We start from the raw sequence: 23283 nt of genomic DNA, 5'->3' as shown, positions 1-23283 counted from the left end.
AAAAGCGAGTGCCTTTTTGCCTCCCCGGAGGTATCTCCACATCTATTTATCCAGTGGTCCTGAACAAACACTCTGCCATATGTACATCAACTTAATTGTGAATAGTTCTTAAAAAGTATTTGTTTCCATGATGTTAAAAATTCGTCTTAAAAGATGAGCACATATATGGCCTAAATAATTTCAGACACCTATAAGATTAATATTTTCAAATTATTACAGAGATCTTAGGATTGTTTCAGTTGAACTGGTTAGATATTTCCACAATAGCTATGGATAGAGAGGAGGTATTTATCTGTGGGAAAATATAACTCAAGATTGCTTTTCATTTGTCCTATAAATAAAAGTTGCACACAGGGGAGCAAAACCCATTGAGGAAATTTAAAGACAGTTAAAGTGAGAGAAGAAAAATATGTGTTAGGACATTCGTTATTTCACTTCATTAAGTCTTTACTGAACAGCTACCTCCTGTAAGACCCAGTGCAGGAAATGCAGACAGAAACCAGTCTTGGTTTTTGCCCTATGGGATATTGTGTTCTGGTAGGGAAGATACTAGTAAGATGCTCATTCATATTGAATGCAAGATAGAAAAACGAATAAGGGACAGATGAGAGAAGTGGGGGTTCAGAAAAATCATTTGCGAGGTTCTTGAAGGACAAGTGGGATTTCAGTAAGCAAAGCTATCGGGGTGGTAGCAGTGGGTGATCCAGAAGGAAGTGAGAAGGCATAAGCGATATTTGGGGAAGAGCAAATACGAGTATTCGGTTTTGGCCAGAGCTTCGGATATATGCCAAGGAGTCATGGGCAAGGCTTTTGAAAACCAGGTGGAGAATTTGGAGAGAACTACTGAAGGTATGACAAGGTTCCCACTTGTACTTTTGAAAGAAGAATGTGAAAGCTATGTAATTAGGGAGGGGGGACTAGGACAGTGATGATGAGAAGCCAAAGGGAAATACACAGTGGGTAGATCCAGTTGGATGTGGCCAAATGCTGCTGAATTGAAAGAGGACCAGGACCACAACTCCCACTAGATTCAGCATTTCCGAAGTGACATTTCATCGCTGGAGTTCCAGTTCTTAACGAGACCAACGTGCTGCTATGAAAACAAGCCCGATGCGGGGTGTGGGGGAATGGGTGACTGGGGAGGCCGAGGAAGGAGGTTTTTTTTTTCAAGAAATTTCTCAGTGAAATAAAGGAAAGGGTGAGTGATTCTTGATGCTGTGAGCAGGATTGAGAGAGAACATCTTAAGAAAGGGGGATTGCTCACCTTTGTGCTCTGATCACATCAGCTCACCGCTTCTCCATCAACTTGCTGGGACTTACCCCTAGAGTCTGTGTCGGCCTCGCTTGGTGAGGACCACTGTTAAAAGGTTTGTAAGTGAATCGATAGAAGTAGTGTCAACTAACGGAATACCTGTATGTCGAATGTGGACGAGAAGGGAATTTGGAACGTTCCCTTTGTCTTTGGTGTCTGTCGACTCCAAGCAGGTCCATGTTCACTTTGACCTTTACAGGCAAGTTTATGCAGGAGACTTGAGTGCAATGTCAGTTGTGCCTCATGAGGTCTTTGCCTTAAAATGGCCTTTGGAATAAGGGTCTACGACATGGTGAATGAGCTGATGCTTTAATATGGACATGCTGGTTTTCCGTCTTTACCCAAAACTGTAGTCTCAGCTGCACTCTTCTTGATGCACTCAAGTTCCCCTTCAGGACTTACTCCCAGATAGGACTCAACCACACTACCTTTTCTGTGTTTTCTCTGTCCTCTGTGACACTGGTAGTGCCATTGTCCTTTAAGTTATCTTGCCTCTTGTAACCCACTTCAAGAAGTGGCTTGATTTGCCAGGAGCGGCATCCCAGTGACCTTTAGTAGTGGCCCCGGTGGTAGACCGTTTTGATTGCCCCAAAGCCGGCCTTAGACTCTAAGTGAGCGCCTCTACTTTTGCGTGTTTGACTGAGTCCTGAGAGACAGCCAGTTTCTGCAGAGCCTTTGATTAGGGAATTCCCAACCAACTCCCACAGAATGTTTTCATTTCAAAAGAAACCCATGATGACAAAGCTGTTAAGTAGTATCCAAAGTAAAAACAGGTTATATTTGAGGTATTTGTTTAGAGTCTGAGCTCTCCTTTGCATACTGCCAGACTAATTAGATGTGTGGAAACTATAGCAGGTGCATTTGGCTGGGGCTGTGGGAAGGTGGCAGAGGTTTGCATTTAAAATCATGTGCTGTTAAAATACCATAAGACAGGCCGTTCTGATGGTTCTTGCACAGCTTGCTTTCGCTCTCCTTCACCAGGTGTCACTAATCATCTCCTCCAGGGCTCACCTTCTTGAACTCTGGAGACATAAAGTCAGTATACTTTTGGCCCTAAAAAGCTAAACGCTCAGCAAGGGACCCCGCTTGCATCATTACTTGCTTCTGTTACAGGCACCTCTCACAGACACCAGAGAGGTGTTATTGGACGCCCCCTGAGTCAGAGGGAGAGGGCTGTCCCCACTTCAATTCTCGTCATGCTTGTGTGAATGAATTCAAATGAGTGACTCCAGATGACCGTGTTGTGATAATGAAACCGGACAGTGAATGGGTTGGGCTCCTGTCACTACTTGAGCAATTAAGCAGAGACAAGGTTGATTGTATATGAGCGTTTTGTTTTCCAATATTGTTGGCAACATGGGAGAGCAGCAGGTCACCCACAAAAATCTGTTCCCCCACCACCACCCCTCCCCCCACTTAGGCCATCTGCTTATATTGGGTAGAAGGACAAAGATTACAGGCAATTTGGGCTGGGGGTTGCAAAGAGTGGGCACTCTGGGTGGTTACATCTCCCAGGCAACAAGGATGTTCACCTTTCCATGACAATAGGCAGTTCTCGGATAAGGGGAATGGGCCACATTTCAAGGTTAACTCCCAAGTCTCGGAGTGTACAGTTCCCAGCCTGGTCAGATGTGCCTTCTTTAATCAGAACAAAACAATCTCAGTTCACAGAACATGATTAATATTTCTTATAACTAATAGCTAGTCCCCACTATTCTATTTCTCCCTCCCACCCCAAACAATAAAGCTAATTTATTAAGAAACTAAAACATGCAAATTTATTAAAGAAGCAAGGCAAGCAAATCTATCATCTGGCATAATGCGCTGATGGGCTCTCTTGGCTAATCCAAAGAGTGAGTGGAGTGAGGGGGGTTCTCTGCCTTATGTATACTTTTCTGTCTATAGATTTTAAAATTCCTCTGCCAAATATCTTGGTACAGATTAATTTTCAAGCTCCCCCCCCACCCCACCCCTTAACTTTGCTGTGGCATCCCCAGAATTGTGAGAAGCACCAGCCAAGCCCCGAGACTGCTGGCTTTTCTGTGGGATGAGATAAGACTGCACTCTTCCTTCCCCTTCCTCCCTCCTCTCTGCTGCCTTTGGAGAGACATGTGTTCTCATGTGTCCTTGGTCGGGGAAGATAATGGCTTGTTATTTACAAGCCAGCTGCAAACTACCCAAACCACTTGGCCTTGTTTAAGTTTCTTGTCTCAGTTTCCCTATTTCTCCTGCCCTGAAATCTTCCTACCTTCTCGCTGTCCTGTAACACTTCCTCTTAACCGGGTTGAGCTGGGCCAGAGGAGGTCAGTGATTAAAAATAACCAGGCTGCTATTTCCGTTCACCAGCACAATACACGGGATACTTTATTTTCATTGTTCTACAGTTGGATGTTTAGGCACCAGTTCCGGAGTAAATACAACCGTGAATTATGTGATTGACTTTTGTCTTTGGCCAGTACTCAAGCCTGGATTTGTACAGAAAGCCGTTATGTGTTGTGAGCTGATTTTTAACTTCGCCAGATCTGTAGTATTCTCTACATCCTAAGATGGCATTAGCCTCAAGTTTGAACAAGCTATGCACTTCTCCTCTCTTTATTTCTGTGTTCAGGGGTTTGTATTTCAAGAACAAGAGAAATGGGTGGTGGAATGAGAAGAAATATGCCCTCAGGTCCAGGAAGCCTCCAGGCGATACGGATGCCGCAGGTCCCTGCACCAGATGTTGAGTAGCAAGTGTCTGCAGTTAGGGGAAGGAGGTAGAGGCTCGAATGTGCAGAAAGAAATGACGGAAGATTGAGAGAAAATGAGCAGCCCCGGAAGATGGGGAAGTGAGGCAGGTTTAGAGGATTGTTTTCGGTGGTTCCATGAAAGTGCCACTGGTTTTCCCCTTCTTAGTGGAGCGTGGTCTGCTGCATTGGGAAAGCCTGTTGTGACACTTGTCTGTTCATGGAGCCCAGTAGAGTGGTTCAGGGATATTTTTGGATGTGACCTGCCAAGTGGCAGTATTGCAGGGAGAGCCAGTTTAGATTACAGAGCTGGAAGGGGTGTCCCTGAGCTGACATCAGAGGACACTCATGCTAGTGCATCTGATGGTTACGTAACAATTTCCAAATGTTCACACTGGAATTATTTCAGTAACTTATAAAACTGACAAGTCTATTTTAAGCAAATGTTTAAATAGTTCATCGACATCATTTTATGTAGCTGCTTTTTATTGTAATCACATATCATAAGATTTATTATTTTCAAGTCTACCATTGTTTTTAGTGTACTCACAAGCTTATGTGCCCATCACCACTATCTAATTTCAGAATATTTTCATCAACAACAAAAAGGAACCCCATACATGTAAGCAGTCAATCCCCATTCCCCTTCCATGAGTCCCTGACACCCACTAACCTGCATTCTGTCTCTATGGATTTGTGCATTCTGGACATTTTTTATAGATGGAATCATATAGGTGTCTGACTTCTTTCACTTAGTATAACTTTAAAATTCATTCATGGTGTGTGTGTCAACACTTTATTCCTTCTTATGGCTGAATAATATTCCATTGTATAGCTATACCACATTTTGTTTATTTGTTCATTAGTTGGGTTGTTTCTACCTTTTGGTTTATAAGTAACACTACACTAAACATTTCTATACAAGTTTTTGTGCAAACATATGTTTTCAGTTCTCTTGGATAAATACTTAGGAATTGCATTTCTGGAGTATATGTTAACCCTGTGCTTAACTGCCAAAGGATTTTCCTATTTAGCTGGGTTTTTTAAAACATCATGTAAATGTTGTTTTTAATCTTAGATTTAGCAGGGAGCAGGGTTGTGTCTTTAGTAAATCCATGTGACTGTTACGATGGCTTGATGTGGTCCTGAACACATAAGAACATCAGTGGATCCAGCTTGTCATCCAGCAAGTATTTACTGAGCACCTTGGTAACACTGGGGATACCGCAGAGAGCAGAATAGAGAAGGTTCCCGTTGTCACAGACCTTACAGTCTGGGGGAGGAGATGGTCCTTATATTCATGTTCTCTCAACTAAATGTATAGTAAAACTGGTAAGTGCTTTAAAGGAAAAGTGCAGGGAGTTCGTTTATACTTGGGGGTAATGGCGAAGAAGTGGGTGTCCAAAAATTTTCCCGATAAAGTGATGTTAAAGCTGAAATCTGGAAAATACGTAGACGTTATCTAGGTGAGGAGGAAAAGAAAGAGTGCTCCAGTCATTGAAACATGTGCAAAGAACTTTAAGCAGGAAAGAGCATGAGCTTGGGAGAGGGCAGAGGGAGTGGTAGGAGGTGGTGATGGAGAGTAAGCAGGACCTGCTTCATCTAAGGCCTTGTTGATGTTTGAACTTATTGTAAGAGCCAACAGGAGCCAGTTGAAGAAGAGTTTTGAGCATGAGGTGAATAATCTTTTTATGTATGTTTGTGTGTAAGGACATATAGATACACATACATGGATACATATGGATACGTCATAATACATAATTATTACTCATATGTAAAATCATTATATATAGTCATTATAAGAGAAACTAAGTTTGAAAGAGATTAAAAATAAATGCAGGAAACTAGTGGTGGTGGCTTATGCAGACCTCCAGTTGAGAGATGATGGTTGCTTAAAATAGGGGTGCTGGTGTTGGTGATAGCGGAGATCAAAAAAATTTTGGCAGAATTTTTAATGCTAAGGTCATGAAACCAACATATTTTTAGTAGTAAAACTATTCTCAATTTTCAAAGTTTTTTTTTTCCCTATAGTAGCAAAAAAGGTTTAAAAATAAAGAGATGAACAGTGAACAGGCATTAAGAGCATAATAAAACTGTCAAAAATCATAATACAGCATTGTTAAACATAAATTAAGTTGCTTAGCAAGTATTGCCACATTACAAATTGAAGGCCCCACAAAAAGATTCCTACTCGCTTTATTGTGATAGTTGCTTTAGCAGGGTGGTCTGGAACCAAAACTGCGTTACCTCCAAGGTATTGTGAATGCAACTCTGCATGCTGTATTGCATCTGGAACATACATCTAAACTTTTCTCTATTCAGGGGTCCTCAAAATTCAGTCCTTAAGCCAGCAAATCAGTATTACATGAGGACTTGTTAGAAATGCAAATCCTTGGGCTCTATTCCAGACCGCCGGAATCAGAAACTGAGGCTGGACTCAGCTGGTTGTGATCGAACCCCCCACCAGGTGATTCCAATGCACACTGGATTTTGTAGAATCATGAGTCCACAGTAACCTTAAATGCACCAGGTGATTTAGAACATTCTGGCTTGCAAAAGAGGAAACAGCTCCGGCAACCTTCTGCCAGTCCCAGGAAGATGAACTGTGGCTTCCAGTGGAAGGCAGTGCGGCCTGAGGATGGAGCAGCCTAGGCCCTCACCACAAATACAGGTAAGATCCAACTGGGCAAATTACAATGACTTTGGGCAGCTTCGTAGCTGATTTGGTACAACCTGGGTCTTCTTTCCAAGGCAAATCGCAATGCTGAGTAGCCATGATATATGCAGCAAAACTATGTAAGGAGTAGGCCAGTATCAAAGCTACCAATCCCACTGGGAGAAAAACTGGGGCCCCGTGGAATCTGTAAGAGGTAATCGGAAGGAACAGTGTCCCTCGGACATGCTCCTCCTGCACACTGAGTCACTCCACTGTTCTTACAGACAAGGCTACTCAAACTCCAAGAGACAAACATAATAGCCCATCCTGCCAGGTCAGTAGGTAGAATTTCAAGGGTCAACAAGCCACGGTCTTAAGGGCTCCAATTACAACTGGGCCACCAGACAGATGCTCAATTGTCTATGGCAGTGGTTCTCAACCTGTGGGTCGCGACCCCTTTGGCGGTCGAATGACCCTTTTACAGGGGTCGCCTAAGACCATCCTGCATATCAGATATTTACATTACGATTCATAACAGTAGCAACATTACAGTTATGAGGTAGCAACGAAAATAATTTTATGGTTGGGTCACAACATGAGGAACTATATTTAAAGGGCCAGAAGGTTGAGAACCACTGCTCTAGATGCTGGAGAAAGCCCTCAGCAACACTAGTGATATTCCCCTCTATTAGTAATGGTTATTGTGGGCTCTAAAATGTACATTGGTTGTTTCTAATTCTTTATATTATTTTACATTTCCTTGCTGTCATAATTTTAAACCTGTCAAAATGGCTCCTGGTTAATTTATTTGAAGCTATTTATTTAAAACAGGCATTTCATCAGAAATAGGTTTTGATTAGTAGTAAAACTGTTCTTTAAAATGTGACTTTTTTTTTTCTTTCCAGTGTTGAGAAATGGTGCCTGGGAAATTGTACACTGGGAAAAGGTATGCATTGATTCTTACTTTGTTCTAGGAGAAATGCATAATAGTAGATGTAATTTATGTCTAATATATACAAATGTCAAGAATCCCACTGATGTGAAAGCTGTCTGATAATTGATGTTGTAAGCATACATGGAGTCTTCAGTTAGTCACATTCATTTACTATCTGCCATGTGCTAGAAAGACTATTTTCTTGAAAAGTAATATTTAAACCTTTTTATTTTTTTTATGATTAATTTACTCACAAGACCTCTAAAATGGTCATTAGTGAGTTAAGACATAATTTAGCAAGTGTTGTCCAAGTGTTCATATGCTATTCAGACCTCAATTTTAAAAGGTAAGCAATTGTTGTTAGTTCTCCCTTAGTTCTAGAAGAACATTTAACCTCTAGTCACCCATAGATGAATAGCCTTTGCACTTGGTAGGAGCCTTTTGGAGTTGAGGCCACTCTCCCAAGGGGACTTGGTTCTGAGATTGCCAGGGCAGCAGAGATGTGACCCACAGCCGGTTTATTGGTACGTCAGTGTGTCCCAGGCTAAAGGCCATGCCCCTGATTCTACCTTGTGATGTTCAGTTACCTCATATCCCTGCCCAGAACAGGATTCCCTCTGAATTAATTGCATTTTTGTTATTAAATCTGTGGCTAAAATAGGGATTGGCCTCTCCCTTGCTCGGTATTTGGAAACGTACCACTCTCGCTTTGGTCGAACATAAAAGTAACAAAGAGGAGAATACCTTGATTGTGCTTTTCTTATTTCTGCAATAGTCACTCTTTTTCAGAAAAGCAATATAAAAAAAAGCCACCAAAAGTTCAAAATACTGTTTCAAAAGAGTGCCTTTTATGCTTTTGTCTGGCATTTGTGGATCTTAACAGTTTAGAGAGAAGACAGATAGGATATTATCAAGTATGATAAATTGAATTTTATTATGAATATATTTCCTTCATATAGTGTAGTTAACATAAATGCATGTCCTAACAAATTGATAGATCAGTTTCTTACCTTCTCACCTAGAGTGCTTATTCAGAAAAGAAACAGTTGTCAAGTAGGAGATAACCATCTACTACTTCAGTCTTAACATTAACCTGTTAAAATATCTTATTTTCCTAATAATCATTTCAAGGTTGTGCTAATCTACCTGGATTATTGAAACTCTTACTTTCTCAATTTTTTACAGGAAAAAATTAAATCACCAGCCCAAAATTCCCCATAATGATAGCATTTCCAGTTCCCTTGGAGATCTGGGCCGCACTTGACATCCCACTTTGAGATGCAGAGCGGGGGCAGAACTTAGGGTGTTGCCAGAAGTCATCGAGCCAACATGAACTGATGTTTACTCAATAATTAGAATTAGATACTTAATTAATTAGAATTAGTAAAAGTTGGTTCAATGATGAATTCACGATAAGTTTTCAAAAACTAACAGCATTCTTTTGTTGACAATAACAAGATTGAAAATATAGTGGGGAAAAAAGTTCTCATTCCCAATGGCATGTGAGATACTTACAAATAAACTTAATATATATATGACCTTGGTAAAGAAAACATCAAGATTTTAGGTATTTAAGATTCACATAAATGTACAAATTTGTCATATTCCTAGAAAAGCTAAAAATGGCAGTTGTTTCAAAGTATTCATGTAATATAATCCCAGAGAAATTGTTCTCTTCCTAAAGAGCTAAGTTTTTCATCTTAATTTCAAAAAGTAATCAATTCCAGTCCATGACATGGATCTCGGTTGTAGCCTCGATCCCCAGCCCTGTGGGGAGGCATGTGTGGGTGGCAATCAATGTTTCTCTCTCTGTGTCTCGCCCACTCCCTGCCACTCTCTCTAAAAATCAATGAAGTAAATATCCTCGGGTGAGGATTAACAAAATAATAATAACAACAACAAAATCAATGGGGAAATATCCTTGGGTGAGGATTAATAAAAATAAAATGAAATCTATATAATAAAAGCCTAAGTGACCATTACAGTGGAATGACCAGAACGACCAGTCACTGTGATGCGTACTGACCACCAGGGGGCAGATGCTCAATGAAGGAGCTGCCCCCTGGTGGTCAGTGTGCTCCTACAGGGGGAGAGCCACTCAGCCAGAAGCCGGGCTCACAGCTGGGGAGCGCAGAGGCAGTGGTGGGAGCCTCTCCCGCCTCCGCAGCAGTGCTAAGGAGCAGCAAGCCAAGCAGTAAGGAGCCACCAGGAGGGTGGTAAGAAGCAAGGGATCCTGAATTGCGAGAGGGTTGTCTGACTGCTGGCTTGGGCCTGAGGCCCCCCCGCCCCCGCCCAGTGCATGAATTTCATGCTCTGGGTCTCTAGTTGTTATATAAATAGGAAATAAAAGTTGACAATAAGTAAGAAGTACAACCTGACTCAGTGTAATATTCAATCTAATAATAAAAGTTGCAAATTTAAACAATATTGAAGTCTCATTTGCTATCCAATAAATAAAAACAAACTCATGTATTTCATAATTTTTAATTTTATGAAGTATTTCATTCACATGTTATTGTGGATGAGCAGTTTGGCTCTTCATATTGAGAATCATAAAAAAAAGGATTCTGAGAATTTATCCCAAGAAAATAATCACAAAGTAAGGGATAACTTATATATGTGTAAAAATGCAAATTTAAACAATATTGAAGTCTCATTTGCTATCCAATAAATAAAAACAAACTCATGTATTTCATAATTTTTAATTTTATGAAGTATTTCATTCACATGTTATTGTGGATGAGCAGTTTGGCTCTTCATATTGAGAATCATAAAAAAAGGATTCTGAGAATTTATCCCAAGAAAATAATCACAAAGTAAGGGATAACTTATAGATGTGTAAAAATGTTTATTGTAGCGTTATTTATAATAGTGAAAAATTAGAATATGTGGATACCCAACAATAGGGAACTTTATAAACAAAGTATATGACATCCTGCACTCTGGTATATTTTATGACAAGTAAAAGCTATCATCTCAAATACTATAAAAAATTTTATACCATTCATTCAACAGATATTTATTGAGTGTGCCAAGTAGTGAGCTCACAGCAGCAAGCAAGAAGTGAGGGTTTCTGTGTCATAAAATATAATCATAGATGAAAAGAACAGAGCGATATATGTACACAAAGAGGCTGACTTTGTAAAAATGGTTTATAGAACACTAAGTGGATAGGCATGAAAGCAGGCTTGCTTGTTGGGTTCGCCAGATTGTGGGGCAAGTCTTTTCTTTACCTTATGTCATATTTTGTGCAATTAAAAATAAAATCAATAAACCAAACCCGAGAGTCAGATTCACATGCCAAGGTAATATAATAGACCTTAGTGCAAATGGGCTTTAATTCAGGGTTCTTGCTCTCTCTGACGTTCTAAAGGTGTGGTTACTGTGGTTGCTTTTTAATGGTTCTCAAAGGACCTACAAATTTGTCCAGCACACATCCCGGTCATTCACAGATGGGCAGACTTCAGCTCTCAAATATTAACAGTCATCTCCCCAGTTACTGGCCTGAAACCTTTTCTCAAAGTTAAGTTGCCAGTATCTTGATTTTTCTTTGAGTATTGCAATTAGAAAGCCCTATTCAAGGCATTGCATCGCCACTCTTGAAATGTGAACAGCCATCTTCATTGTCTTTACCACAAAGACCAGTTCTTCAAAGACCAGTCTGCAGCTGAGACTGTTCACAGTTACAGGTGGAATCTTAGGGTCAAACTCATCCTTCTGGCTTTGTAGAGAAGCACCGAGTGGTCGGCTGTAGGCATGTGTGCAAGTCACTCTATAAAGCTGCTTTAATGCATGAAGTTTCCACCACAAAATGTATTACTTTGGATTCAGAATTTATATCTCCAAAATTCCCTAGTAGAAACAAATATGCTGAAGCCAACAATTAGACAAGGACAGATTTTAAAACAGTCTATTTTAGTTTGATAAGGTTACACTTTTACATAATCCTCCATTGTGATACTAATGTCAGTGACTTGAAAAGGCTCAAGGTTCTGGCCTAAAGCCCTACATATTTTTGTAACTGCAGTGTTTTGGGGATTAAAACTGCTTTGTCATGATATTCCCCCAATGAGAACTTGTGGTCAAAGAATTTTGGGCATCTTGACCTTCTCCTCTGTCTGTTCCTCTTATGCACACACCAGGCTGGGAGGGCGAATGCCACATTAGGAGCTCAGAACCCCAAAAGAAAAAGAGGCGCTTGCTTGTGTTCGAGAAAGTGATCTAAACCCTAGGCATCCTTAGGAGGAAGGCCATTCCCGGCTTTCCTGAGAGCTGCCTTAGCACTCAGCGAGCCCTTGTTTTTCCCAGGCCACTGAGGTAACTACAATATGCCATATAAGATGCTAATATTTTCTTTTCGTCTTCAGTGTAATACCCACAAGCCTTTCGTTGTCTTGCAATGAATACAAGTGTTGGAAAGCAGTGCAGTCAATTATAAATTTTCTTAAATCTGTTAGACTCTTAACACTGTCGTGTAGATAAATGTGATCCTGATTTTTGAAGAATGTAGTCCAATTGGAGAGTGCACGTGAGCCCACAGATAGCGATTACAGAACAATTAAGTGCTAGCCTGGGTAGCATTCTATCTAAGTGCCTTGGCACAGAGAACTTACATTTCTTTAACTTGCTTTCAGTTGGAGCTATCGGTGTATTACCACCACACATTACTTTAGGGACCACTTTACACCTATACTAGCTGATTTTTATTTTCCCAGTTTTCCCTTTTTTTTAGGGAGGGGTTTTGGATTTCAAGGTCCCTGGCAATTTGTTGATTTCAGATGATTTGCTATCAACTCTAATACATCTCTTGTGTGTGTTTTTTTAATATATTTTTATTGGTTTTAGGGAGAAAGGGAGAGAAAGAATAAGATAGAAACATCAATGATGAGAGAGAATCATTGATCGGCTGCCTTCTGCACGCCCCACACTGGGGATTGAGCCCACAACCCAGTGTCCTGACCAGGAATTGAACTGCGAACTCCTGGTTCATAGATCTATTCTATGCTCAACCACTGAGCCATGCCGGTCTGGCTATAATGCATCTCTTTTGATCAAAGCATCCAGAGCTTCCCTACCTGAATAACCAGCACACAACTTTCCTGACCTGTTCCTCCCCCAGAACATAAAGTAGCCAGAGTGGGCTGTCCCTGCAACAACTTCTCATTTGTTATGCCCCTGAGAATACCATTCTCTCCTTTTCTGTAGTAAAGTGTTATTTCAGGGTTCAAGGAAAAGTAGGAAGGGGAAAGAACAAAAAGGCTTTAACTAAAAAGGGGGGGCTATAGCAATAAAAAAGATTTTCTTCTCTTGGTTAAAAATTGAAACTTATTTTTAGGTTCATTTGGCTACAAAGAGAGGGCAACTTTCATGCTCTAACGGGAGTAGTCATCAGTGTAATGGAGTTGGAGTTGTATTGTTTGCCAGAAGCTCTGTGACAAGCCTATCACTTAAATTACTTCTAACAGTGTCTGACGTAGTATATCTTTAATTTGTCTTCAGTCCGTACTCACAAAAATGCTAACAGTAGTAAAATGAGAAAGAGATTAAAATTTAAAATACAGTGATAGTTTCACTATATTTAGTTGTGCACGATAAGGCTTTGTAGGCAGTCAGATGTAGATTTCAGTCTAAGCTCTTCATCTCACTGTGATTTTGGGCAAATAACTTAGAACCTAAGACCCATTTTCTTCCTCCCTAAATTGGGAATTGTAACTAATACTATTTCATAAGGTCATCATTAGGAATAATGATTATATGTGTAATATATATTTATAATATACATGTAATATATCGGTAATACGTGATCTGATAGCTTTTCTAGTTGTATTGAGATTTCCTTAAACATGGTAAAGATTTTATTTGGTAAATTCCTCTTTTTTATTTTTATGTCATAGTGACAGAATATGAGAAGTTGAGATGTCAGTTAAATTGATAAAATGGATAGATTTATTGTATTCAGATGGTATATACCTGATAAAGATACGGCATTCCTTTTTTTAAGGAATTCCCTATCCTTGGCCTCACTGGTAGATAATTTTTTGCCATTTTGGAGATAAGTGGTTCTTGTTTGCCAGTAACTGTTTTTACTGTATTTTATGTTTAAATACAATGGGTTGTATGTTTGTATCTGTCTTTCAATGCAGATAAATTAACCAATTCCCAGTTTTCTTTCAGGTAAATGTTGGAGATATAGTTATAATAAAAGGCAAAGAGTATATACCTGCTGACACTGTACTTCTCTCATCAAGGTAGAGATACCTACTGATGCTCAAACAGTGTAGAGGATGGTTTCTCTACCCTGCATTGACCTTGTGATTTCTCCAAGGAAATAAGGAATAAACGAAGAATTTTAAACCTCTCTAATGATTCTGAATTAAGCATTACAAATTTGATTGGACTTACGTGACTCTTTCATGTTTGCTGTATAAAATAAATGATAGGCACCTTACTTTATAATTCAGAACTTGAAATTATGGCTAAGAGTCTCTTCCTCTGGATATGTCCAGATCCTTTTAATGTGGACTGCTAACTCCTGTCTGATTTCCTGTCATTTATTTTATATAATACATGGATTGGGTTGTACTGATTCTATCTTGCAATCCTTGTTCATGACGAATTCCTTTATGATGCATTTGTATATCTCTCCAAAGTTACTTGATCTTTATGGTGCATTGGTACAAGAAAATGGATGATTTCTTTTTTTTTGTCATCATATCTTTTGAAATGCCATACTCTTCCAAGAAAAAATACAGTGTTTTGATCCTTTTCTAAAAATTCTTTCCATTACTGAATTTAGATGATTTTTGTTTCACTCATATTTAAGATAGTCATGAATTAGTATTCAGAACATATGGCAGTGTTACCCTTTAAAGAATGTGACTTTCAAATGGTTTTAGGTTTAAAAACTATAAAACTAGTCCTAACATAGAATAAGAAAATAATGTTTTTAATCTTTTAGAGGTTGTTTATCATCATTTCCTTGGACAGTTTTATTTGTAAAATACACATATAAATATGGACAGTGTCCTTTTTTCAAAATCTGTTTAATCAGGTCATTATTGAAAGTGATTGGATATATGACAAATTAGTGAAATTTAAATGAGCAAGTAAGATATTTATAGAAGTAAGTCTATAAGTAGTTGAAGTATATTTTCATATTTTTTAATTGGGAACTCTGTGCCATTTCTTTATAGGTTTTGAAATTATGAGGTTTTTAAATCAACCTTTCTGTTTATAGTTTCCTTTACTTATTGTTTGATTAGGGTAGGTTTCTAAAACTGGAGTAGCGGGAATGGCCCACACATGGCAGTGTGGGAATGAGTTTAACAGGGAGTCTATTGCCTTTGTCTCAGGTACTGTAGGGCCTCAGGTATTAAAGAGAGCTCTGCTTAGGAGGCAGAAAGCCAAGTTTCTTGGCTTGGTGATTTTGAACAAAACACTTAATCGCTCAGACCTTAATTTCATATCTTTTTAACGGAGGAAGATGAATTACTTAATCAAACTCTCATATTCCTCAATTGTCCTTTCTGTTTAAATTGATAGCATTTCAGTAAGCTTTCAGCATGTCTGACCTACAGAATGATACGCCAAATAAAAGTTTGAGAAATGTAATAGATGACTGACCATCTGAATGTCGTGTTTATATAATTAAGTTCAAAGTGATAGTAAAACATTTCATCAATTTATGTATTGATGTTTTCCTGATTAAACTTATCATAGAGACATTATCATAGAGAAAATAATATATGCTGAACTATTAATTACAATGTTTAAATTATGTATGCTCAAAAATATGAAGATAACTGACTATACTGCCCTGGCTTTATACTTAGCGCTAAGTTAAAAGATGTCAAAATATTTTTCATCTGCCCCTGTCTAATCCCAGAAATTCCCATAATGCTCTGTACTTGAATTTCTTAAACTTCAGAGCATTTCAAAAGGATTTATTTTCTAAACATTAAAAATATTTACTGGTGGCTATCAATATTGGCAAATCAAAATAGTTCCCTATATCTTAATATAGCATCCACAGTGATTAACTTCCTCCAAAAATTAGTACTTTTAAAAAGATTACCTGATATTTCTGTCCAAGTGACAAAATACCACCTGTTTTTTTCAGTTTTTTTTTCAAAAGGGTTTTTTTAATTACTTGGCTCTTTTGAACCTACATTAGAGTTAAAAAGTAGGTGAAGTTTTGTCATCATTTAACAGAAAGAGGGATTTTGGCTTTATCTTGTTTTTAGCCATTTAACTTTAGCTAATGACAAGATCACTGTTACACTACTTAATTCCTAGTCTAATATCTTCATTATGCCATACTGTCTGCTATCAAAATAAGTACATGGTGATTTTCCCCTGCACTAGCAATAAACAACAGTTCATAATTTAATTTCTAAATATTTTTAAATTATTAATTACTAGTAATATATCTTCTTTGAGGTAGTTTGAAATTAAAGCATGAGCATGTTTGAAAGTAGTTTCATTGATTTTCATTTTGAAATAAAGAAACTGAAAATTTATCATATAACAAATAGATGCATGAGTTTAGAAAGTATAAAATAGAGTAAAATAGCTCAGACTATTAATTTAAATCCAAACAGGTTCTGGGCATGTCTCCTTCATACTTTTGAGATTTTTCTCCCAGGTTCAAAGGATTACCCTCCAAAATAATGCATTACCCACACTTTATTAATTATTAAATAACTCAAAAGGCTGCAATTATGCCTTCTAACATCCTAAAATCCATGTCTTTGCAGTTCTGCATTAAAGTTGATAAGATATTTATGTAATAACTTTGAAAATGTTTGGAATCAGAAAATTTTAAAGTTTTTTTTTTTAGTGTATATATAGAAGAGCTAGTATAGTATACTCTGTTTTTCAAAAGTAGTTTCCTAAAAAGTAATTTCCACATCATTTCCTTTCTTCTAGGCTAGGAGTGGACACAGAGTAGATTGGCATGAGAGTGGGGAATTAGAGAAAGGAAAATCTTTCAGATAAAGTAGCTCTATGTATAGAAATATCTTTTTATTGTATATGATATATTTATGATTAAATGTTTAATAATCAGAAATTTTCACATTAAAAATTAAAAATTGAGCTTAAAAGCAAATAAATAATCCTTAAATAGTCCATGTTTTCTTGTACCTTTAGACCTGATCAAAATAAGTTTTGAAAAATTGGCATTAGACATTTTATTAACATGTGTTATTTTCTATAATAATTTCAAACTTTCTGTCTCCTTTGTCCATTTGTTTGTTTGTTTTCTCTGTTATTTTTTTTTCTCCATTTTAATTATTTTAAACTGGGACCTGTAGGTGGCAGTAGGGGAAATAGTGAAAGTGACCAATGGGGAACATCTCCCAGCAGATCTCATCAGCCTGTCCTCAAGGTTAGAGCGCTGAGTCCTACAGGATGTGTGCATGCGGATCCTCACCCTACACCAGAGAACAGTTACACCCAAAGATGATTGAGTTCTGTGTCTCCTCCTATAAAACACAGACTTTTTTCTACTTGTTGGTGATGGACATTTCACAGATGTTTTAAAGGCCTTGTTGAAAGCAATGTCGGCTGATGTTCATCCCTTAAGTAGGCAGATTCAGCTCCTATTGTTATCAATAAGAGCCCATGAGGCATGCCAATAAAGCTAGATTTTCATTTCCTGTGCATCTTTCATATATATTCATTTTTTTTAACAACATGCCTAAATACTAAGGCTTAATTCAATGCCTCTCCAGGATGTTATTTTGGAAAATGTTAACCTTTACATGAAACAAAGTTATTGAGAAATGTTTAAGATCGTAAACGTTTGTCTTACATCTGAAACTTTCTGTAAGTTCTAGAGAATCCCTTCAGCACACATGGCTGTTATTTGGACTTGGATAGGGTTTATGGAGGACTCCCTGCACAAAGCTCACTGCTGTACATTCTGTACCGCATGCTGCGGGATCAATTTTTATTCCATTTGTAACTAGTGAGAAAGTGCACGTTACTGTGGTAAATTTCAGCTGTCTGCTGGTGTCTTGATTGTGATATGCATCTTGTTTCATTTTTCCACTTGCTAATCAAAAAGCCTGCTTTGCTTCTCTGACTGTAGTCTGTGTGTTGGATGTCATCACACTTTGCTGAGATATTTATTGTCTAGCATGATTTCTTCTCTGATATATCTTGCTGTCTTTTCGTAGCACTGTTAAGAACCGCTTCAGTAACAGCTGTCTTAAGGGATTAATATGTTCTGAATTGGATGCATATTTAATTTGCCCCATTTCAAGTGGAAATCAGCCATTTAACTTTCTAATCTCCTAGCCATGTAAAGTCCTAGAAAAGTTGCTTTTTGAAAAAAAAAAAGTACATAAATAGAATTAGAATGTTATTCTCATTTTAATGTGAGAATAGTGTTGGATCTGTAAAGTAAAACTTTTTAATGCCTTTTTTACTGCCGAAATCTAGAATCAGCATTGTTCATTTAGCATGTGTTTGTCATCATGCTTATATATTTTCAGAAGATGTGGTTTATAATTTCATAAACCATTTCTGTTCCAAATATATACATAAGTAAATTACAAATTGAGAGCAATTGCCAGAGCCACATTATTATTGTGACAGTAATAAAAAAACAACAACTTTGAATAATTGATAGAATGAAAAATAAATATTGAAAATTTTTCCAGTTGGGGAAGAGTATCAGCTTTTATGGGATTATAAAAAAGCCCATAGAGTAAATTGAAGAACATGAGAACATGCAAAGTTATTTTAAAGTCAATCTGTAAAATATTTTATAACCATGTGGTTTAATAATTTTCACAAATCTTCAGGACACAAAACTAAGCTACATGCCCATTTTTGAAACTCAGAATAGTCTATTTTGCACATACACCCATTAGAAGTTGATTAGAAAATTCCAGGTAATTGTAACTGATAAATTTATTTCTTCCCAACTTTGAATACACATGCTCATTAGAGATTGCCTTTATATTTACTTATGTGATGTTCGCTCATTGGGCTTATATAATCGAGTGCTAATAAGACTGATCAACTTCAGAATGCTTTACCTTATATTCGAGAATCAGCTTATACATTTGGACAGCAAACTCACCTGTCTATAATTATTACACCAGGAAAGTTAGTACGTGAAGGGGCAGGATATAGATGGTTCAGGACACGGTGCTTGTGAAAAAAAAAAGCTGGAGAACCTGCCCTCCCACCAGCCAGTGAACACCAAACTTCACTAAGACACCCAGGAGGATCTTCTAGGTCAGGTCAAAGAGCAATCGGGCCAAATTGGCTGGTTTTAGTTTTAGTTAGGTGTTGTTGTTTTTTATTGTCACAAAAGTCTCTAAAACAACTTTAAGAAATAGAATAGGAGCAGAAAGCTACTTTCACTGCAAAATCTGTTCATACGGATTTTAAAAGTAGTTTTAAATTTTAAGTATTACAGTTTCTGTGATTCTATTCATCTTTCCTAAAAGGGTAGTAAATGCAAGTCTATAGAAGCAGCAATCTGGAATTTTCTAATCAACCACTTTCCCGAACCAGTTTACATGTGGCTGTGAGCATGCATCTCACTTGATATTTTTTGAGCTAAAGTTAAATCTGGACACAAAACGGCTTTACATTTCAGATACAGTCTGTGTTGTATCTGTATGGATGAACACTCTAAGTATAATGTGACAGATTTAAGCATTCACTTTATCTTGAAAAACTGTACTGATCATTGCCAGGAAATTGCTTTGGAATCCTTCTGGCTGAAAAGCTGATCCATGAGTTGTCATGCATGGGTTCTGCCTCACAGCATTTTGCACTAAGAGTGGGAACTAGCAAGAAACTAGGCAGCTAAAGCTTTGCTTAGAACGAAAGGCTTCAGTGAGTCTGAGCCGTCAATAAGTTAGTGTTATGCTTTTCTTCCCCCACTGAATCTTTTTCCTTTTCAATTCTAAACAACAGTGAGCCCCAGGCCATGTGCTACATTGAAACATCCAACTTAGATGGGGAAACAAACCTGAAAATTAGACAGGTAAGATCTAATACAGGTTTGTATCATGGTTGCTGTTTTATTACATGGAATCGGTAACTTCTTACTATCCCGAGTTGAAGTAATTCTGTCCAATTGTGTATGTTTTCTCATTGAGCCCCTATGAAGAGGATTTAGAAATCGGTATCATTATATATTATGGAACACTCGGGTTTACTTGCCTGATTACGTATGGTCCTGTTTGTATAGATACTATTTTTAATATTTTATGTAATAGCCAACACTCTGATGATAATAAAAATAGTAATAATTCTAATTGCTTGGATGTGTGTTAGCTTATTCCTTTTGCCTGTTCACCTGACCCAAATTATGTAGCTTTACTATATTGAAAAGACCATTTTCATTGCTGTTCCAATTGTCTCACTCATCTCAGGGAATAGTTAAATATGTTTACTTCTCACACCATCTCTAATAGAAAGCAACTGTAGGGTTTTTACCTTTAAAGTTGTAAAAGGGTCTTAAAAAATGTACAGTCATACACCATTTGAAAGACGGGGATGGTTTTGAGAAATGCATCCTACGGCGATTTCATCATTGTGCGACATTCATAGAGTGCACTTACGCAGACCTAGATGGTTTAGCCTACTACACACCTAGGCTGTGTGATGTAGGCCGTTGCTCGTACACTACAAACCTGTACAGCATGGTACTGCACAAAACAACACGAGATTATACCAAGCACACTGAGTGTCTGAGGCTGCTGCCAGCTTAACACACATCCGGTTTTATAGCATGCTTTTTTTGTAAGTAGAAAGAGTAGACTCTAAATCGTGATAAAAAAGATAGTATAGTAAGTACATAAACCAGTAACATCATCATTACCAAGTCTTATGTACTATACATAATTGTATGTGAGCAATGTGTTGCTCTGTGACATTACAGCAGCTACGATGTCAGTAGGCGATAGGATTTTTCAGCTCCATGATAATCTTCCAGAAACAGTCATATATGCCGTCGCTCGTTGATCAAAACATTGTTAAGCTGCTCATGACTGTGTTCCCTCGGGTTCTCGGTGAATGGGGAGAAAGACACATGGGAGATCGGGGTGGGGGGAGGGGAAATCGGTCATCACAGAGCATCTGAGTCCAGAGGGTCACAGGAAGCAGGCCTGTTCGGTTCTAGACGGTTCTCCTGGGCCAGATGGAAGAACTGTTTTGGAGTTTTTCCTTCTCAATGAACAAAAAGAACAAACTATTCTCTTTGGACATAGATTTTATTCATTTTTTCAGCCAATTTCTGAGATTCAGCAGAGATATTCATACTGTATTTATTTTTGGAAGCAGTGTCTTAAAAACTTATTTTAAAATATCTTTTCAGACTAGTTTATAGTTTCTTGAATATATTTTAGAACTTTCCAATAGATGCCCGATTCTTGTGCTAGAAACCTGTGTTCAAGTGGAGAGGAAGGTATCCCTTAATTATGAATCCACAAAGGGTATTTGTTGTCTGAGGGGCAGAATTGCTTATAAAATAGTGGTATCTCTTAGGTCATAGGCCTCGACGGATTCAGAATTCCCCCTTCCCTCCCACATGCATTGTATTTGATATACTCTTTACTTATTGAAACATTTCTAAACAGGGCTTACCAGTAACAGCAGATATAAGAGACATTGACAGTTTGATGAGAATTTCTGGCAGAGTTGAGTGTGAAAGTCCAAACAGACATCTCTACGATTTTGTTGGAAACATAAGGCTTGATGGACATGGGTATGTAAAGTCGGTCTTCATAACAACACAGAATTCACTGTGTCACAGTGTGTTGCTAACCCCGGTACATACTTTCTTGTGCTCTCAGTCTGAGCACTTGAAACCTTTTTCTTCTACATTAATGAGCACTTCTACATTACTTGAACCCGGAATCCTTTTGTGAAAATGATGAGATCTGTGTATTTATCTTACCTTGTGTATTTTTTATTTATTTTAATTTTTTAAATATATTTTTTTTATTTCAGAGAGGAAGGGAGAGGCAGAGAGAGGTAGAAACATCAATGATGAGAGAGAATCATTGATAGTCTGCCTCGTGCACACCCCACATGGGGGATTGAGCCTGCAACCCAGGCATGTGCCTTGACTGGGAATGGAACTGTCCAGTGACCTCCCAGTTCATAGGTCGATGACGCTCAACCCCGAGCCACCTCTGCCTGGCACAAAGCTATTTTTAATTTAAAGGAAGGTGAGGGAGGGGGAACAGAGCTCCTTACTTAAACACTTCCAAACAACTCAGAACCCTAAATGGACTTAACTAAATCAGGAAAGGTCTTAAATAGGTTTGAAAATGAGCCTCTGCATTCCACAACATTGCCTCCTATTTTAGATTGTGAAATTGTAGGATATGGTGGGATCGATGTTTAAGGAGAAGCCATGGAAATGCTCCCCTGCAGCTGTTCTCATGTAAGAAAATTCTTATGGGCAGAAAAATGGCTTCTTTTCTAAAAATACAGTAGCTACGAGAAGGGTTATTTAAATAACAGAGCCTTTTTTGGGGGAACTCTATAGTGGCTGTAGGACTCCTTAAGCGTTTTAGAAAATGCCATTTCTAATGCCAACGTCCTCTGTCACAGCACTGTGCCCCTGGGAGCAGATCAGATTCTTCTTCGAGGCGCCCAGTTAAGAAATACGCAGTGGGTTCACGGCATAGTCGTCTACACTGGACATGACACCAAGCTGATGCAGGTGGGATTTTTATCTGTGCAGACCTCCTGGACCTAAATCTTTGGGAAATGTGCTGTTTGTAGCCTTTGGTGTGGGAGCCCCACACATAGTAGACCATCTGTCACAGGTCCCTGAGCCCCACTTTCTACATCCAGAATCTCGTGCTTGGGTGAGTGGGCAATGCTGTGGTTCACTGCACACACCACGCCAGAGTTTCCCCAGAGACCACCCACCGCGTGAACTCTCAGCGATCTTACGTATTGGTTCCATCAGCAGCATTTACTAACTGTTGAAGTGCTACGTGCAAGTTGTCTGTGTAATGATAAGTGCTCGGCATTGAAGTATTTGCTTTATAATTCTATTTGAATACAGTGATCAAATTTTAGGACTTATTTTTGTAAAATTAGAAGAAAAATATGTGAAACAAATGTTGACCGTTGTTTCGTAGCATTTTTATGTTAGGCCATTTTTTATCAGCCTTCATCCTAGCCATCTATATATATAAAGCAGTAATATGCAAATTAGCCAGGCATTATGACCGGCTCAGGAGAAGGCTGCATCATGACTGCTCAGGAGGAGCTGCGTGCGCAGATGGGCGGGAGGGGACTGTGTGCCACCCCCAGCCCCAGCAGACACACACCAGGGGTGGGGGCGTGCTCCGAGCAGCCGCAGCACGGCTCAGAGCATGCCCCCGGTAGATTAGTTCACACAAACACTCCATCCATGCTTTTGTTCCGGCCCTCCGGTCCAGTTTAAGAACCCATTGTGGCCCTCGAGTCAAAAAGTTTGCCCACCCCTGGGCTAGAGTGAAGCAGCCCCGGTCTCAGATGCCTGGCAGCAGCTGGAGCAAAGCAGCCTGGGTCCCGGGTGCCTGGCAGCAGCCTGAGTGAAGCAGCCTGGGTCCTGGGTGCCGGAGGGAAGCCGTTGCCGGCAGCCAGGGGAAGGAAGGCCTATTCTTGCACGAATCTTCATGCATGG

The 23283-nt window shown here is 38.7% G+C and overlaps 1 protein-coding gene across 5 annotated transcripts in view; it reads left to right on the top strand.

The window, feature by feature from the left end:
• The window catches only part of ATP8A1 (ATPase, aminophospholipid transporter (APLT), class I, type 8A, member 1), a 203180-nt gene that overhangs the window by 30499 nt on the left and 149398 nt on the right, over positions 1-23283 (top strand). For 3 of the 5 annotated variants that reach the window (XM_014548694.1, XM_014548695.1, XM_014548691.1), the window contains exons 6-10: positions 7597-7637; positions 13800-13873; positions 19566-19635; positions 21233-21360; positions 22215-22326. In XM_014548694.1, coding sequence (XP_014404180.1) covers positions 7597-7637; positions 13800-13873; positions 19566-19635; positions 21233-21360; positions 22215-22326 — 425 coding nt within the window. Of the gene's footprint in view, positions 1-7596; positions 7638-13799; positions 13874-16939; positions 17014-19565; positions 19636-21232; positions 21361-22214; positions 22327-23283 lie in introns of all 5 variants that reach the window. The other 2 variants (XM_014548692.1, XM_014548696.1) reach the window with 2 other exon arrangements.

Source organism: Myotis brandtii, unplaced genomic scaffold (genome assembly GCF_000412655.1).
Source record: "Myotis brandtii unplaced genomic scaffold, ASM41265v1 scaffold520, whole genome shotgun sequence".
In the NCBI taxonomy this organism is placed as follows: domain Eukaryota; kingdom Metazoa; phylum Chordata; class Mammalia; order Chiroptera; family Vespertilionidae; genus Myotis; species Myotis brandtii.
This window is presented reverse-complemented; position numbering and strand designations above follow the sequence as displayed.